At 36.6% G+C, this 14,251-nt stretch overlaps 1 protein-coding gene across 1 annotated transcript in view; it reads left to right on the top strand.

Annotated features, from left to right (window-relative positions):
* LOC129004824 (PDZ domain-containing protein GIPC3-like) overlaps positions 1 to 14,251 on the top strand; it is a 51,217-nt gene that overhangs the window by 28,906 nt on the left and 8,060 nt on the right. The window contains exons 2-4 of the mRNA XM_054433469.1: positions 5,519 to 5,615; positions 6,537 to 6,670; positions 13,617 to 13,755. Of these exons, the coding sequence (XP_054289444.1) occupies positions 5,519 to 5,615; positions 6,537 to 6,670; positions 13,617 to 13,755 (370 nt within the window). The remainder of the gene's footprint in view (positions 1 to 5,518; positions 5,616 to 6,536; positions 6,671 to 13,616; positions 13,756 to 14,251) is intronic.

Genomic DNA, 14,251 nt, shown 5'->3' with positions numbered 1-14,251 from the left:
GAGGAGCAAGGTAAAGTAAAATTATGTTGACTTAATTAACAAAAGATTTGCATGACATGTTTACTAAACATTTTAAAAATTCATACATCAAGTTAGTAAAATTATTATTAATTCAATCAATGTCTTGAATCAATGTCTTTTTGGTTTAAACATTAAACCATCTCTTCGTCATTGGTTGTGTCTACTTCTACATTACTGGTGACATCAATAACTTCATCACTATTGGGCGCATCGTTTTCTTCTGCATTATTGGGCTCATCAATTATTTCTTCTTCATAAAAAGGTAAAGGTCCAATATCTTCATCGACATTATCGGATGTATTTAATTGAAAGAAAAAAGGGTGATGTACCGGAGGAATGAACGGTAAGAGATCAATCATGTCTTGTTTCTTCTCCTTCGTTACAGGTCTTTTGGTTGTATAAAGTCTGATGTAAGGGAGATTTTTCAAAGCTACGGGCCTTCCTTTTCGACCAGTAGGTTTTATATCTACGACATCAAACTGTACAATATCCTGTAATGTTTCTTTGTACTTTATTTCATAAGGACTATTTTTTTCCAATCTTATCCACTGCATTTTCAACCAGTTAACAGCATGTTTTTCAGTGTTTTTCTTCCTTTTGCTCATATTTCTCTCTAAATTTGTAGTCGAAAAAAACTCTTGACCGTTCATTTCACTTACAATAAACTTTTTTTTATTTCTACTGCTTGCCATAATTCCATACCAGTCTTCTGGAACATAGATGGTTTTTCCTTTTGCTGCCAACTCTACACTGCCAAAATCTGAATCGTTGGGCAAAAAAGAATGACCCGGCACCAAAAACTTTTGGTCTATCACTTGGATGTCAGTCTCTTCACTTTGGATGAACCTTATCAATGCCAAACACATGTTAATATTCCGATTCTGTCCACCACATGTATCACTATAAATAGTTACCTGTTTTTTATTTCTAGCATTAAGTTTTAAATGTTTAAGTAGGCATGATGAAATTTCTTGTGAACCTCTTCCTGCTGTTGTTTCATTCCATACATAAAAATAACCAGAATCTTTTTCAAAATCATGAACTCCAAAGTTGTAACAGTAAAGATTTCTTTTGTAGTACGCATCAGAAACCGTTAAGACTGGGAAGGGTAAGGCTTTCTGCAGATCTATACTACAAGCATAATGTTCTTGGTTTTGTTTAGCCATGTCACGATCAATTTTCATACACTCTCGAGCTAATTCAGCCTTCCTTAGATGAAGCTCATGGTCTCTGTCAATTATTCTTTTGTCTTCTTGACTCAAATCAGGATTTGATATTTTAATTTTATATGTATCGCAAGATTTACAAGTGTCCTTCTTAGGAATGTAGAAGTGAAAGTTGAATTTTGTGTTAAATATGTAGCGGTAATAATGTTCCTTTACTGGATTTCTCTGACTTTCAGTACACTTTTCAACATACAGTTGATACATTTTTCTAAGATTTAATGAGTCACACAAATACTTCCTGTTGGGATTATGTTTCCTCGTGTAATGGCTCTCGTATACCGGGAAAGACTGGATATGCCGTTTAACATAATTTATGTCATCTTCTGACATTTTCCGACTAGGACAGCCATTTAAGCCTCTACGGTCATCTCCTGGAGACTTACCGTCATCCGTCTTTTTTAGAGCACGGGCAAGCCTCCCTTCAGAAACATTAAACGTGGCAAGAAAATATTTCTTGCAAACCATTACCGATAGCTCATTTTTTGGTTTCAAAAAATATTTATTTGAAGAACCCCTCATTGCACCTCCTTCCTTTCTTGGCCTCCTTTGCTTGATTGCATTTTTTTGTACCAAACCACATAAAAGCGTGTTCTGCCGTTTGAAATCTCCCATTTTCCAGAACGAATCGAACGAAGACTTCCGATCTTCTAGCGTGATTTTTTCATTGCATTTCATTTTATAGGAACAGGGGCTATCTTCAAAAGATTTTTTCTCAATAATTTTACCTTTCTTTGTAACATAACGCTGTCCAGAATTTCGAGCTTGCTTTGAAATATTTTGTTTGTGATGTAAAGGGTTTCGAATTCTTTTCCTACTTTTATTTTTATTAGAGGGGCCCGATACTGGTGTTTCATCTTCTGAACTAGAAGAATATAATACTATCCTTCTACTACGAGGGAAACGATTTTCAAAGTTAGGCCTAGGCCTGTCTTGATCTTGATCTTGGTCAGGATTAAAATCTGGATCCCTGTCTACATCATCAACATCCTCAGACAAATCTGAGTGATCAAAGTCCATTAAAACATCAAATCTGTTGTTAAAATTACCTGACATGATGTAAATTATTTAAACATATTATAAAACTACAAAAAATTCCAAAGGTAAACTTAGTTACCATAACCTCAAATTTTAATGTATACTGTAAGTAGTTAAAGTCTTTAAAATACCTTCTGTCCTGAGTAATTAATAAAAACTAACACTCCACTTTTATCTATATACTCTTTAAAACATTCACATTGTTTTAAATAACTACTGTGTAGCTCACTTAAGCAAAACTGCAATCCACAGACACAAGTTCAAAATGTAAACAAATACAGACTGTGACTTATGCCACTTTCATTCTCAACAGAACTCATACATCTGTAAGAAGTGAAAGTTTGTGCTGCTCCTGGGGCCCTATTTTTGAAATGGTTGACTGTTGAGTTGAGTGTCGAGTCATTCTATTTCCAATCGTTTCGTATTTTTGAAACGGTTGACGGTGGACTTATACAACCAAAACTACTCAACACCTATCGAGCTGTTGAGTGGAGGTTGACTGCACTTTCTTCTTCCTCTCTTTCGGCAAAAAATTACTCTTTTTGATACGACGCCATATTGTTTTGTTATTGCTTTAATTTACTAATTGCGATTTAGAGGTTATGTATTTGTTGTCAATGTATTAGCACCCAATTATGCGATTGTTTTCTGTAGAATAATCGCATTTTAATTTTATTTACTGTGTTAATACTAGACTATTTAATCAAGGGTTTTATTCTTATTTATTTTATTTAGTTTTATTATTTTATTTTATTTATACTTGTTGGAATGTTTGAAATAGACTAGGCATACTAATTGAACTTATTATAAGATAATTATTGTTATTAGACCTATGATTTAAGGTATGTATTAAAGATTGTGGTAGAGAGAAACAATATCATAGTTTGTTTCAATACCATTCACCTTATAAAGGGATCAAATTAATTTAAGTTACGATATGCTTCCAGTGCAATGACAAATAGCCACTTTAACCTAAATAAAAAACAATTAAAAATAACATAAAACAAACCGATGAAGGAAACTAAAATAAGGTGATGTGTTCCGAAATAGAGACGAAGAAAGCAAATAATAATGTAGGCTATTTAGGATGAGTGTAGGACCTAAAGTAAAGTGCAGCCTATGCCTAAACTTATAATTAGCTACACCCTAAAACAAACATCCATAGTAAATTTTATTTTTTATACTTAAGTTTATTACTTTATTTAGTTTACTTTAGTTTATTACTTAAGTTAAGGTACTTTGCAATCACTAAGATTAAGCAAGACATAACCTCAATCTCAATCTCTCAAGAACGGAATTGACAGTTTACCTCAGTGTCTCGAAATATGGCAGATTGAGATTAGCTGCCAGATTTTTAGAGTAAGAACAAGAAGAGGTTAAATCGAAGTCCGCAAGAACTCTGCATTGTGATTGGTTCAAAATGACGTCATCTGAATTTTTGACGGTCGTATGCTCTACATTTCCACCACGAGTCTCTCAACTAGTGATTCCCAACTCGCTTCCCAACTGTTGGGTTTCAAAAATACCAAATCATGTTGTTGGTTGAGTTGAATGCTGACGATTGACTCAACTGTCAACCATTTCAAAAATAGGGCCCCTGGTGAGTGATTCCTGAACTAATGACTTAAGCCATTTTCATTCTAAACAGTACTGTATCAGAGGATTCCAGAAATGGCCCTAACTCATTTTTTTTAATTTTATGACTTATGCCACTTTCATTCTCACCGGCTCAATTGATCCCTGGCATATATATAAAAAAAACCTTTCCTAGCCAAAATGTGAGTTTTTTCAGTGGGGTGGAGTCAAAATCGGTGCCCTAAATAGTTGTCTGCACAGGTTCCCAAATTTCCAGGGGTCAATCGAGATTTTTTTTACCTAAACATGATTGCAAGAGTTTTGTTTGTTGGAGAAGGCTCAGGACTCTGTCCAGACTCAAAACTCTAAGGTTTATTCTGTAGCCTTATAATCACCAAACCTTCTGGGTGTCAGGGGAGCGACCCTCGTGCACTCGTATTACACATTATATTTTTCCTACAGTTATTATAAAGCATGGAAATAATTAGTCTTTCGAACACTAAACAACACGTTTTAGGTTAGGATAAAGGTTATAAATGGGAAACACTGCAACAGCTGATCGTAATCTTAGTATCTTTAAGTGTTGCCAACCTATTTCCAAGGTGAATTACGTGAATAATAAAAGCACTCTGTTGTGTATTGTTTGGTTGTAGTACTGGTGTGCGACAAAGTAAAAAACTGTGCGACAAAGTAAAAGTTTGTGGCAAAGTTTAAGTGTGCTGCAAAGTAAGTAAATGCAGAAATTAGCAGCTTTATGTATTATAATAAGTGCAAAGAAGCCCACTTTCTCGGGTGAATGTAGGAAAATAACTATTTCTACCATTTGAATCCATGTTTCTAAGACTAATATAATATAAGTACTAATTTCCTTCCTTTTTCCTTTGTATTATATGCAATTGACAAAATTGCAGGGAAAAACATTTATAAAAATAACACTATGAACTTCCAAAGTCTACTGCAAAAGTCTAAGGCAAAGCTTCTACTTCGATGCCGCAAGGATTTTTATAAGAGATAATGACAAACTGTATTTAAATGTAATCCATACAGCCAATGTATTTTTTAAAGAGCATGTGTAAGCAATAAACTTTTTTAACTTGGTTAAATAAGTTTCTTTATTACTTACCTCGTTACCTGTTATTGATTTCTTTAGACTACAAATAAACTGATCCAGTAATAAATAGAAGAAAGCGCAATCTTATTTTTGTGTGAAATATAGTACTGGTCCCCCTTGCTAGCACAATATAAAGCGATCCTTGTCCACTATGCCACATCTTCATTGTGGTGGCAGCTAGAGACAAAAATAAAAACATGCAGTTTTGAGGAGGTGATGAACTCTAAGGAGTAATTTATCAGCGCTCTTAAAACTCAGAGAGTATGGCTATGTGTATAGCTAAGTCAGATGTAGGAGTCTAAAGCCTATGGTATTTATCTTCTGAGCACTGTCAGGCAAATAGCACCCAATTTCACAGTACAGGTACTTGATCGCCAGCAGGTACGATAGTCTTTATAAAGATTGTTGGAAATGAATAGGCAGAGGGAGACACTATAGGGAAATATTTTCTAAGTCCCTTTCCATGTGGAACTGCGCTCTTATACCTGGAATGATCATTGATTCAGTGTGTTTTCAGAAACTTTGTTTGAACCACAACTCTCTGTTTCAGATCCTGTTTTGCACTCTCAACACACACAAGGTAGACATGACCAAGCTGCTTGGGGGACAGATCGGATTGGACGACTTCATATTTGTTCATAGGAAAGGTACAAACATTTTCCAATCAAGGAAGGCTTTAGTCCTGTAGGTAGTGAAAATTGAACAAAAATAACCATGGTACTTTAAACGGCTAACTTAAATTTGTGGGTTATCAATAATATTTTTCATCCCTCCCGCCATGCTAAAGTTGTTAAATAATACTTGATATTATTCAACAAAGCCAATAAAAGTTGCTTAAAACATGACATGTCTAATAATTGTGAAAAATAAGTCGATTTGGATTTGGATGGACACGTGGTGGAGTTTTCCAACTCAAGCTATTTATTTGGACCAAGTTATTCTTTTTTTTTTCTTTATTCACATGTTTAGAAATATAGCTTACTTTAACTTCAGTATATACTAAATCGCTTATCCCTGACGAATAAATTGCAATTTTAATTGTATAGAACATATTCCGTTTGTCATATTCTGATTTTTGTTGTATTCACTGTGTATGTAGAATGGATAATGGGATTCCCGACGCGGGATTGACGCTGACATTGATGTCAACTCCGCGCACCCGCCTACTGACGCGTCCCGCTTGTGTAGACATACCAATTTAATGCAATAGTTCCTGTCGAGCGTGTGGCCCCCAAAGCGGGAATCCCGCCACGGGTTTCACGCTCGTGTAGAATGGTCCTAACTGTATTTCAATAAAAAAAGGTTATTGTTGATTTGAAATTGTTTTTGCAAGATTACGTTCTGTGAAACAGGAAATCTAAATAATGTTTCATAGTAAAAACAATTTTGTTAACTTGATTTTTTTTGCTTTTGGAGGCCACCTTGACCCGGAGGCCCTCGGCGATCGCCGACCAGCCGCCCTGGCCAGAGGGGGCCTGATCGGGTACTTGATAATAATTGTGCTATCCTGTTTTTATTTAATAAATTTGCTTTAAAAAAATTTGATTAGTAAACCTGTGTATTTGCAGGTCGGCCTAAGGAAATAGAGCTACGAAAGACTGAGGAAGCCTTGGGTCTCACAATCACAGACAATGGCTCTGGCTATGCCTTCATCAAGAGGATAAAGGAGGGAAGTGTCATTGACGGCATTGAATACATCCAGGTGAAGACAGTTTGTAGTTCTTTGGTCTGATGAGGAAATAATCTTAACTCTTTGAGCGCCAAAGAATGATATAATGGACAAGAGTAAAGGTGCGTCCACACTGGGCGAACGTTCGTGACGAACATGTTCGTTGAACATAATTTGTTTGCCGAACTGGAAAAAAACATTCACTGAACATTATTTAAGTTTTTCAACGAACAATAATTTTCTTTCTAATCTCGAGTACAGTATTTAGGTTTTTGTAAGTGACAATAGATGTGTGTAGGCGTTGGCATTTCTTTCTGCTTTTACTGTTGTTTTTGCTGCATATTACATTATCAGCTTTCAACGGTGTTGGAGTAGTGGCAGAAACAGTTGTACAAATATAATTGGGAGCACTTCAGAGCGGACTTGATAGCTATCTTCCCTTCTCTTCTTGATCAGGTTGGGTTGAAAGGCTGGAAAGAGTGTGTCTTAATACAAATTTGACACTCAAAAAGGTAATCTTTAAAGAGCAAACATTAAGGCTGAACAAAAATGGCAACACGTCCGACACGCTATGCCCACCCTCTGTCTAAGAACGTTAAATCTAGGTGTCCACACCAAGCGAACATTAAAATGTTAGTAAACATTGTTCATCCAGTGTGGACACACCTTAACATAATCACATCTCCACTTACAGCTAGCCTATATACAAAATAAACAGTATGAAACAGATAAAATTCATATCATGTGCTACCGTACCAATTTACAGTTACTTCAGAATTTTTTGGTTGACAAGTTTGGTTATTCCGGTAGATTGTTAGGTCTGATCAATTATCGAGCAGTATTAAGGTATAGCCACTCCAGGAGACACGTCCCCAAGGGTTCAAGTCCGGTCATGGTTAGATCTGGTGTGCAGCTTATGAGGAGTTCACCTGTCAGTGAAGCTTGATGAAAATTTAGGTGAACAGCTCAGGTGAATGACGGGACGGGGTGGATTCTTTGTGAGTTGCACCCTCAAATAAAGCATTTATTGCCACTTTTATTGTCTTTTCTCAAAAAACACATTGTAAAATAATTTAGAATTTTAATTTTGTACTAGTGCACCTGTTGCTCGAATTTGAGCAATTGCAAAATATTAAAGGCGTTATTTCAAAACGAATAACAGTAACAATTTCCAATGACGTAAAAGAGTCAACTCAAAGATAATGTAATCAATCGCCCCACTCCAGTTATCGGAACTGGAAACGAACTCACTCTGAAAACGAACGCTCTTGTGTGTATCATGTGTATGAACAGCTGTAATTAATACAAATTATTCGTCTGTTTAAGTAAACAAAATCTTTTCTTCATAAGAAATACATTGGGATTTTGATGGCCTGTGGGGCATAGCCCGAAGACTTTTGTACCAGGAAATGGTGAAAGGGGGCGTCTACACAAAAAATACTTAATTTTGACACCTCGTTTGTAAAAATCTGTCAATTATTAACGGAGGAGTAGTGTTTCGTAGAAATCGCCTTCACATACCGGTATTATATATAAGGATTCTTAATATGAAGGAAAATTATTTATACAGGCTTTTTGCAAATTCCCCATATAGGGAAGAAGCTATTATTTTAGGTGGCACAGAAAGACCTATACTGGGACTGATTTACTTTTTCATTTTGATGTCCCCAAAGGTACCTACACTATTTGTTCAAATGTTTAAATGTATGCATAATTTTATTGTAGGTATATAATAATCTTACTATTATAAATGTGAAAGTTTGTGTGTTTGTTTGTTTGTTTGAAATTCAATCACGCATAAACCACTGGACGGATTGGGCTGAAATTTGGCATGATGATAGCTCACATTCCCGATTAACATATAGGTATATTCTTATCTTATTAATCCTTTCGGGCTCCGCCCCAGTGAGAGTTCTCCAAGTTAACCTTATGAGTATTCATATTTAAAGGGAACTAGCTGAACCCGGCAGACGTTGTCTTGCCTTTGACTATTTATAATCCCGCGGGCTTTGCCCCGTTTAACTTCTTAATTTTCAAGATGATCTTGTTCGCATGGCTCAATCACGTCCTGGTTGAAGTTCGTTTGCTACGCTCACTCACCTTTAGGTTGGAGCTCGTTCGCTGCGCTCACTTGCCTTCAGGTTAGCTCGTTCGCTACGCTCACTTGCCTTCAGGTTAGCTCGTTCGCTACGCTAACTCGGCTCCAGGTTGAAGTTTGTTCGCTACGCTCACTCACCTTTTGGTTGCAAATTAGCTGTTCTCATAAATGTAAAAGAAATAATAGTGCTGCACCCTGTTGGTAATCCTTGTAACTTTAATGCTATTGAACATCATAGAACAGAACCAACTTGTTTAATTGAAACAGCTGTTAAGATTCATTAATTCCATTTCTCATAAGGTTAACATGGGAAACTCCAGAGCCACTGGGGCGGAGCCGATTGGACGGATCACGAAATTGATGGTGTAAAAACCTATTCCATGATATTCTACACGTATGTACCAAGTTTCGTGGCAATCGGTTCAGCGGTGTCTGAGTTTATCACTGCCAAACAAATATATATACAAACATCCTCTTTTATACTTATTCATATTTAAAGGGAATTAAAGAATTTAGTCAGCTGTTTCAACTAAAATACCCCTGTTGCAGCAAACCTGCAGACTAAGCGAATTTCCATTTGCCTGATTGGATTTACACTAAAATGTCTCCTGAAAAATATCACATTTATTCCCTATTTAAATAACATTAGTTTAACGAGTACTTAGGTTTGCTGCAACAGGGAGGGTAAAAAGGTGTTTTTTTGTAAAATGTTAATAGTTTAGTATGAAATGAATGCATTTTCCAAATTTGTTCTCTTTTTCATCACTTTTGGCTAGATTTTATCATTTTATTCTAGACAGATCGTCATAGGCAGGCCCGTTTTTGACCCTGTCAGCGCCCTAGGCACAACTAATAGTAGCGCCCCTTTGCAATATACATAACAGGGTGTCCACAAATCGGGAAAACTGGGAAATCCGTGAATTATGAGTGAGTTTTTTAAACCGGGAATTATGCATTAAATTTGTATTTTCTACCTGGAATTGTCATTTTTCCGTGATCCCGCATAACAACAGACCGCCATGATGATATCTACAAAGCCACGAGGGATGATCAGAATATTGCCGCGATCACGGAAAACCATGATAATGCCCACGCGACCGCGGGAAACAGCAAGAATTTGCCCACGATCGCCGAAGACGATAATGATCTCCACACAACTGCGGGAAATTATTAACATTTTGCCGCAATTGCGGGAGGCGATTAGGATGTTTTCACGACCGCTGAAGATGATTAGGATGGTTACAGGACTGCGGGAGATACAATAATAATAGGCCTACGAGAGGGATGTAGAATTATGCCGCGATCGTGCAAGACGATGATAATGTCCACATGACCGCGGGAAAAAATCAGAATTTTTCCATTGACGGAAGACGATGATCTCCACATGGTCGCAGGAGATGATTACCATTTTGCCCCAATGGCGGGATGCGATTACTATGTTCAAACGATCACTGGGAACAATATAAAGATGTCTTCACGGCCGTGAGGGGTAATCAGAATTTTATTGCGATCGCGCAAGAATATGTAATGTCCGTCCACTCGATCGCAGGAAAATATCAAAATTTTTTGCCTTATTTGCGGAAGACGGTAGGCCTAATGATCTCCAAAAGAGCGTGGGAGATTAATACTATTTTGCTGCAATCGCAGGAGGCGATTACCATATCTACATGACCGCGGGTGACAACTTAATGATGTCTTTACGGCCGCGAGTGTTGATCAGATTTTGCCCACGATCGCGCAAGGCGATTATAATGTCCACACGACCACGGTAAAAGATAAGAATTTTGCCTCATTCACGGTAGACGATGACAATCTCCTCACGACCGCGGAATATGTTCATATATTGCCGCGATCATGGAAGACGATAATTATTTCTACACGACCGCGGAAAATAGTCAGAATTTTGCCGCAATCGCGGGAGACGATTACGATGTCTACACGGCCGCGAGGGATCATCAGAAGTTTACCGCGATCGCATGCAAATACAACCACAATTTTTTTATTTTCCAATTTTTTGGCGCCCCCAAAAAAAACCAATTGCCTCGCGCCCTAGGCACGTGCCTACCGTGCCTATTCGGTAAATCGGCCCTGGTCATAGGATCATGAGATTATTGCCATACAGTAGAACCTCTTTATAATCCGAACCCCCGTAATCCAAACGTCCACTAATCCGAACACCTCATTGCTGTACTCTATACACAGTACAGCAGTTCTTTATTGTATACTGTATTTAATGTACAGTACTGTTTATTCACCATGTTTACTACTGTATTAAATAAACACTGTATTTTAATTTATAAAACATTTTTTTCACTTTTCCCAAAAAAATGTTGATCAATTTTAGCCATGTTTTAGCTATTGTTATGTAAAAACAACAATATGTTCTGTAATCCAAACTATTCACTAGTCCGAACTACCCCTGGTCCCAATTAATTCGGATTAAAGAGGTTCTACTGTACATGTTTTCAATCATTGGAAAAATCTTCGATTGTGTAATACAATACAAAATAATACAAGTGCAGAAGTGTCTTATTAGCTTTAACAGTAACCCCACAACCAATTTCCCAAAACTATGCTAGAGGGTTATTCATTGGCACAGAAGTACGATATGAACTGATGCGACGTGACGAAGGAAAAATCAACTTACACTGTAACGGATGAAGTTAGAACGTGTCTTCTCAACAAACAGATATTTTTTCTCAAATAAAATCATAGATTAATCTTTATTACATTGATGAAATCGCGGAAGTTTTTAACTACAAAAGATCCACCAATACGATTTTAATACTATTTAAAGATTCTTCCAAAAGAAGAGATACCAGTTAACATACTAATAATGACTCCGATGACGTACGGTATGGGAAATATTTTATTCATTGAATGACCAACCATATTTGGTAACTAACACAATTAATATCATATTACTAGTGTACATGTTGCTTGAATTCGAGCAAATACAAAGTATTACAGGAGTTATTTCAAAACGAATAACAGTGATATTTACAATTAGTTTAAAAGAGTCAACTCAAAGATTACCGGTGTGTAACTCAGACCATGTTTATCTTCGTTATTGATAAACCTAAAGCATTCCAGCCGGTTTTCTCCTTCTCAAAATGCCTCGCTGTACATGCAACACAGGTCATTGATAGAGGGCCAATAATTGAGAACGAAAAGTCGTTTTGAGGTAGTGTTAGGGCGCATTTGTAACCTAATAGTTGAGATTGTCCAGGGTCAGGTGCTGACTGTGATGAGTTAAGCCTATGCTATTACGCGCCACTGTTCTGTAGCTGCGGTCGCTATCACGATTACACCTCCTGTCTATGTTTCGTTGTCGTCGCGTCGGAGGCATTTAAAAGAAAAAACAACAAATAAACAAATCATTGCTACACAAAACAACGATAAACGCACAAATTTAAGTTACAATCATGCTAACATGATCCGTCATAGCAACACAAAACAACGATAAATACACAAATTTAAGATACAAGCATAACACCTTTGACTATTAATACAACACACGATCCGTCTTGGGGGTTATGTTTACACAAACTCAAATAGTAAATAAATGTACTCAATGCGTTTCATTCAATTAAAAAATAAATAACAGCAATTAAATTATACAGCTGATCAAAATGTAAACAATTATGTTCTCCATAAGGATAACATGGGAACTTTCAAAGGCACTGGGGCAGAGCCCAAGGGACGCTTCCAAAAATGTAAGGCCAGTTTGCAAATCTACGCGACACGCTCTTTCCAATGAGACGTCAATGGATAAAATCAGTTAAGAAATGGCGGAGGAGTTCAACCGACAAAGTTTCATGTAGCGTATTAATTATATAGATTGTTTTTACACTTATTACTCTTTAAACAATGCTAAATGCTCAAAAAATTTATAATTTCACTCAATTTATCACAGTTAGATGAATTAGCGTAAGCCTTGAGAGTAACCGTCGATTTCGACAGGTTTCACCTAGTATTATATAAATGTATATGTGTTTGTGTACGTGAACACAACCACTCAAATAATTTGGGTTAGATTTTAGTTAAATGTGTTATGATAGTGTAGAGTTGGGATAAACTTGGTTGAGTTTGCAAACCAGCAAGATCTGGGAACAGGGTGTTATGGGGTTTGAAGTTTTCCAAAACATGTTTTTTAAATAATGTTTACCTTCATACATGGAAATGCCTAATTTTCATTACAACCATTGTATAGAGATTTTAAAAAACAAAAAATTTTGTATATTGAACATTTGTGTACAATAAAAAGGTTATGGAGGAAATTTTTTCTTGTTTATAGATACGGTACATATTATAATAGACAAAAAGAATGAAATATAGACTGTCAGCCGTGCTGCGGTTACCATGGTTACCATAGGTTCCGGCGCACACCGCAGTAGTTTACGTAGCGCGTACGCTGTAACTACCGTGGCGCTCCAAGCGGTGTGCGCCAGAACCTATGGTAACCGCAGCACAGCTGACGGTCTATATTTAATTCTTTTTGTCTATGATATAATGTTGATCAAATTTGGCAAATGTATTTATTTCATCCTATATTCTAAAAGAATAGAAAAAAAACTTTTCACCTCCATGTAGCGGCAAACCTAGGTACTCGACTTTAATCTAATGCTATTTAAACGAGGACAATATCACTTATTTAAGAAAATATTTGAGTTAAAATCCAATCAGACAAATTTAAATTCGCTGAGTCTGCAGGATTGCTATGGTGGGAATATTTTTAAATCACTCTATGCACGGAATTCAAAGAGTTCGGAGCAGCTCCTAAGTTAAAATTGAATTTAACTAATGGTTTAAGTTGTGGTAGTTGTGTTTGTCTGTATCCATTACCCACCCTAAATATTATAACCGAAAGGCGTTGTCCAGGTTGGCGACCACATAGAGAGGATCAACTCTGAGAACCTTGTAGGCAAGAGACACTTCGAGGTGGCGAAGATGCTTAAGGAGATTCCACGGGACACAATATTCACAATCAGACTTGTCGAGCCTCTGAAGGCAGGCTTCTGTGAGTAACTATAATTGATCTATTGAACTTTAATTGATCTACAGTACGGTATTGAACTAATTGGTGGGGGGCCGGGACTTTTACACAGGTTTTGTTGTGGTCATGTATTATAGTGGAATAGATTACAGAATAGGACTGGCCTTTGAAGAGGTAGGGGATGCGACGTTGCCACTTCAGTCTTGGCCAGTGAGCTGACTTTCACCTAGAGCCCGGCACCCCCCTCTATTGTCCCACTTAGGGTAGTTCAGTTCAACACTACAAATTAATAATGTATTTGTTCTTGGTGGAATTGGTTAGTATTGTTATATTTTTATATCCTATGGAACACAAAATTTATCCCATACATTATTATGGTTTGATTATTTGCTACACAATTGTTTTTAAAATGGCTCAAACAGCTACCAAATGCAGTTTTTGAAAAATATATAAACATAAAATTAATAAATTTGACAGTAAATTTATGTGACCAAACAATTTGTATAGCAGTCCTAAAAAT

The sequence above is a fragment of the Macrosteles quadrilineatus genome, unplaced genomic scaffold (assembly GCF_028750875.1).
Source record: "Macrosteles quadrilineatus isolate MER2022 unplaced genomic scaffold, UCM_ALF_1.0 Scaffold_11__1_contigs__length_5352618, whole genome shotgun sequence".
NCBI classification, from domain to species: Eukaryota; Metazoa; Arthropoda; class Insecta; order Hemiptera; family Cicadellidae; genus Macrosteles; species Macrosteles quadrilineatus.
This window is presented reverse-complemented; position numbering and strand designations above follow the sequence as displayed.